General features: G+C 32.5%; 1 protein-coding gene across 1 annotated transcript; it reads right to left on the bottom strand.

Annotated features, from left to right (window-relative positions):
* Positions 1-3,231: 3,231 nt before the first annotated feature.
* On the bottom strand, positions 3,232-4,857 carry LOC107722741 (thiosulfate sulfurtransferase/rhodanese-like domain-containing protein 1). The gene is made up of 3 exons (XM_016531207.1): positions 4,692-4,857; positions 4,218-4,380; positions 3,232-3,449 (listed from the first exon to the last, which is right to left on the bottom strand). Exons 1-3 carry the CDS (start codon positions 4,840-4,842, stop codon positions 3,395-3,397), a joined length of 369 nt encoding a protein of 122 aa, XP_016386693.1. The 5' UTR covers positions 4,843-4,857; the 3' UTR covers positions 3,232-3,394.
* Between the last annotated feature and the right edge of the window lie 337 nt (positions 4,858-5,194).

Raw genomic sequence — 5,194 nt, 5'->3', positions numbered from 1 at the left:
TAACATTAGTTAACTACTTTAGTTAACATTAACTAAGCATGAACAATACTTCTACAGCATTTATTAATCTTAGTTCATGTTAATTTCAACATTAACTAATGCATTATTTTTTTTAAAAAGTTGTGCTTGTTAAGGTTAGTTACTGCACTGTGAATTAACATGAACTAACAATGAATAACTGTATTTTCATTAACTAACATTAACAAAGATGAATACATACTGTAATAAAAGTATTGTTCATTGTTCATTCAAGTTAACTAATAACTAACATTAACTAATGAAACCTTATTGTAAAGTTTTACCATAGTTCTACGATGTGACTAAATAATATACCAAATGCCTTCAGATGAAGAGTAGCATGTCACACAACTGAACATGTCAATTTCCCAGAAGTATTTCAGGGAGTTATTTGCAGGAATTACTCACCATTTGGTTTATAAATCTGTTAGGAGCTGCAAAATAATTTAGTCACATTGTAACACTATTTGAAATGTATAGAATCAATTTGTCAGTTTTTAATCATAACACACTGTATATCAGTTTCTGGGCAAGTTAATAAGAATTCACATTAATTTTATGATTTATTTATTTATTTTACAAACAAAAAAAAAGATACAAAAGGAAGATATTTAAAAAAATCAGTAACAATGCAAATAACAACAATAAACAAGACAAGATTAGAAGAAAAAAAGGGAAGTGGATAAACAATAATTATGACAAACGGTGTAAATAAATGTACACATGCAAGTGCACATAAACGTCCAGGAAGATGCATATATACATGTGCACAACCATCCCAATATGATAAACCGTTACAAGCTAATCAACCAGTAGACATATTATGTAGGGGGGTTGGTGGGGCTGATCAATCTGGGTCCAGCTGGAGAGTTTTAACGTATGTAAGAAAGGGCTTCCAAATTTTAGTAAAACTACTGTTAGGCCCCTGTAGAGAGTCACTAATTCCTTTTAAATGTTTCTACAATGTGATGAAATAATTTAGCAAATGCTTTCAGATGAAGAATAGCATTTCACACCACTGAACATGTCAATTTCTCAGAAGTTTCAGGGAGTTATTTTCAGGAATTACTCACCAGTTGGTTGATGAAATTCTTAGGAAATGCAAAAAAAATGTCCAGTTTTACTCACATTAATACCACAATACTGAACAATATTTAAAACTCTTAATAGAAGTAAAACAACCCATATTTAAATCTTTTCATTGCCTTTGAATGCTCAGATGTGTACCCGAGTCACTGCGGCACTGATATATTTGCTAGACAACAATATGAATACAGTATAGGTCTAACTAGATCTAAAAATATATATTCATTATGTATTGTATTTTTAAAGGTAACTTTAAGTTTTGTACCTGGTTCTTTTCTGGCCTTAGTTACTTTATTTAACTGTGCACATTTGTACTTTTTCATGTAAATTATTTATTTTGTTTCACATAATACCTTCTTGGCAATAAAAATAAGGGTCAGTAATTACCGTGCCAGAGTTTTAATTGACACATGCCTCTTACAGCCGCATGTGCCACAAAATACAGCGCCACAAACACCTAAGATGCCATGCCAGTTCATGTTAATAGTCCTTCTCAACTACTGCCAAGACAACTGCATCACAATCCAACTGGAAAGACAATATTTGGTAACACTTTATTTTAAGGTCCAATTCTCACTATTAATTAACTATTAACTACGACTTTTGCCTCAATAAACTCCTAATTACTGCTAGTTGTTAGTTAGTAAGTAAGTTAGTTGTTAAGTTTAGGTATTAGGCATGTGGAATATGGTCATGCAGAATATGTTCTTTATAAGTACTAATAAATAGCTAATATGCTAGTAATATGCATCCCATTCTGTTTACAATGTAACAAGTACATCGGGTGTTATTGAGAAGTGTTCCCGGTTCCCTTTCAGTCAGTCACTCTCGACATCACGTCGGATGACCGACGAAATTGGGATCTGCAAGATTGCGTGGATAGGTGAGAGAATATGATCTTTAAAATGTATATATTTAGATAGAGCTTAAAAAACTCAAAGAGCTATGCCAGCATGAATTTTTACTCGGGACATTTCTGCTACTGGAGTTTCAGATTAGTCAAGCTTATTTGCATTGCACTATACAGAAAATCATGATGTTGATGTTTGTAATATAAACATATATTATCATATTTGTTCATATCTTCATACCTTATAGTTGTATTTAGCAGATTAGAGCTGGGGTCTGGACACGTTTATCACTATGAAGTCATCCTGCAATCACAAACTATGTACCACAATACATATGTAAAAAATAAATAACAAAAGAACACAAATAATTTAGATGGTAAGTTGAAGTAGTCGATGCATTTAAAAAAAAAAAGAGAAAAACACAAATGTGTACAATTTTGAATTTTTACATTTACTGTAAAGAGGAAGTTAAACGTGTTTTAGTCTTTCAAGACTCATGAATGTTAGAGAAAAGCATTTTTAAAAAATCATTATCTGGTCAGTTTTTGAAGTGGTGTACCATTATGGTGGTATTTTTCTTTGCTTTTGATATTCCAGAATTATGTGCATGTGGTTTGGTGGTTTAAATGAATAAACTCCTTTAATATAGCACCATCTTGTGGCTTAATTCTCACTAAAGTTCATACATATAATTTTGCACATTTATCCCAAATTATTGAAATGACAGGCTGGTGAAATGTAATTGGTTGTAGGAAACCGAATTTGTTTATTAAGTGCATGTAAGTTGTTGTTGCAAAGAAATTGTGGGAATTTCATTTTAGAAATCCCTGTTATTATATGTTTTTCTTATTTACTTATTATACTTATTCTTCCGTCATCAGTTTGGTCCGTGCTTGATTATGACTTCAAAGTTTTGAATTAGTTTTTATTTTTGTATTTTCCATTTTTATTTTAGGTTTTAGTAAATTTTTGTGTTTTGTGTGTGTTTATATATATATATATAGTTTTAATTTTAGTTATTTTACTACATCAAGTTAAACTAAATGAAAATGGGAAATGTTGTTTTGGCAGCTAGCTGAAATAAAATTATTTTATTTTATTTAGTTAACGTTTTATTTTATTTTCAAGTAAAAACATAAATGTACCGCAAATAGCTTTACATATTTTTTTGTCTATTGCTGTGAAGTTTGTACTGACAAAATCATATCAAAATCATATTATGGCATAAAAACAACCAAACTATAATAAACATTTGCAATAAAATATTAATTATTTATTTATTATTATTTTATTTTATTTCTTTACCAAAAATATATAGACACATCTGGGATATTATGAATAATACATTTTTGGTCTGTGTTGTCATTTTAACAGTCAAGCGCTGTATACTTTTCAGTCATGGTCTTCACGGTCCTTCACAGCGCGGAGATAAGCTTTGTTTACTGAGGTTCCAGCTGAATCCACTCGTTGTATCCTCCAGCATAATGACGGGCTCTGAGACACAAACACACTTACGATGAGTTTTGTTGTTTGTGAGCATAAATCAAATGAATTATCATGAGGTTTTTGTGATTTCCAAATGAGGATTTAAAAACAAAACACATTTAATTGCAATGTTTGTAGAGCGTTTTCTAGCCAATATAATATTTTAGAGCAAATGTCTATAGCCATTACAATGATTTGTAACTTTATTTTGCCAACTGTTTTGAGATGCAATGTATGTAAATGTCCCCAGAAGAAAAGAAAACATAAATCATAATTGTGCTACTTATGAAACAAAGCTTCCTACAACTACTGGAAAAAAACAGTAATATAACTGATGCCACTACCTGTAAAAATAAATAAATAAAAACACTTTTAAAATTATGTATTAACATATAAAAAGACTTTTCTAGCAAAAAAAACTAAAACCATAAAAAAATTTTTTTACTTGAAATAGAATAAACATTATCTGAAAAAAAAAAAAAAAAATATATATATATATATATAACTTAAACTTATTTTATTTCAGCTAGTTGCGAAGGCAACATTTTAACTTGATGTGATGCATGCGTGCGTGCGTGCGTGTGTGAAAAGTCTTTAAAAACATACTAAATGGTGTTTTTTTGAAAATCTAAAAATGCACAAAGTTTCCTGTGAGGGGTAGGTTTAGGTGTAGGGTTGGTGTAGGGCGATACTACAGAAAATACAGGTTGTACAGTATAAAAACCATTATGCCTATGGAGAGTCCCTGTGTGTGTGTGTGTGTGTGTGTTCATATACTTGCTGTATCCCAGATCTTTTGCGGTCTCCAGCGCGGTGAGGCTGCGGACGCCCCTCTGGCAGTACAGCACAAAGTCTGAGTCCTCTAAACCAGGCTTTGGGACGCCGTAGCGCTCTCTAAACTGATGTGGGTTCAGTCTGAGGGCCTGCTCCACGTCTCCCACTGCATGACCAAAAACACCGTCACTCATCATGTCTGTGTGAGTTTGTGCAGATCTTTGTGTGCTGGTGACTTACAGGGAATGTTAGTGGCTCCTGGAATAAATCCTGCTTCCAGTTCCTCTGGTTCACGAACATCGAAGAGCTGAACGCTTCCGGTGGACATCATTTCCTTCAGCTGCTCGTACGTCACAACATCATCTGAATGGGTTCAGTCTGAGGGCCTGCTCCACGTCTCCCACTGCATGACCAAAAACACCGTCACTCATCATGTCTGTGTGAGTTTGTGCAGATCTTTGTGTGCTGGTGACTTACAGGGAATGTTAGTGGCTCCTGGAATAAATCCTGCTTCCAGTTCCTCTGGTTCACGAACATCGAAGAGCTGGACGCTTCCGGTGGACATCATTTCCTTCAGCTGCTCGTACGTCACAACATCATCTGAAGCACACGACGGGTGAGCACACATCTGAGTATTGAAATCATCCTGCTGCTAATTCATATTGCAAAGCTGTATTTATCTATTATTTATCTATCTGTTAGATATATTTTATCATTTATCATTTAATATCTGATACCTTGATTATGGATAAATATAGATAAATGGAACTACAGGAGTGACATGTCAAAAATAAAAATAAATACTATTTTATCATTTCAAACCTAACAAAGATTTTTTTTTTTTTTTTTAGGGTTGGTAAATTTGATTAATGTTTTTAAAGTCTCTTCTGTTCACCAAAGGCTGCATTTATTTGATCAAAAATACAGTAAAAACAGTAATATTGTGAAATATTATTACAATTTAAAATCACTGTTTTTTG

This window comes from Sinocyclocheilus rhinocerous, unplaced genomic scaffold (assembly GCF_001515625.1).
Source record: "Sinocyclocheilus rhinocerous isolate Xijiao unplaced genomic scaffold, SAMN03320098_v1.1 scaffold10952, whole genome shotgun sequence".
Classification (NCBI taxonomy): Eukaryota; Metazoa; Chordata; class Actinopteri; order Cypriniformes; family Cyprinidae; genus Sinocyclocheilus; species Sinocyclocheilus rhinocerous.
The sequence above is the reverse complement of the archived record's forward strand: the minus strand, read 5'-3'. Positions and strand labels throughout refer to the sequence as shown.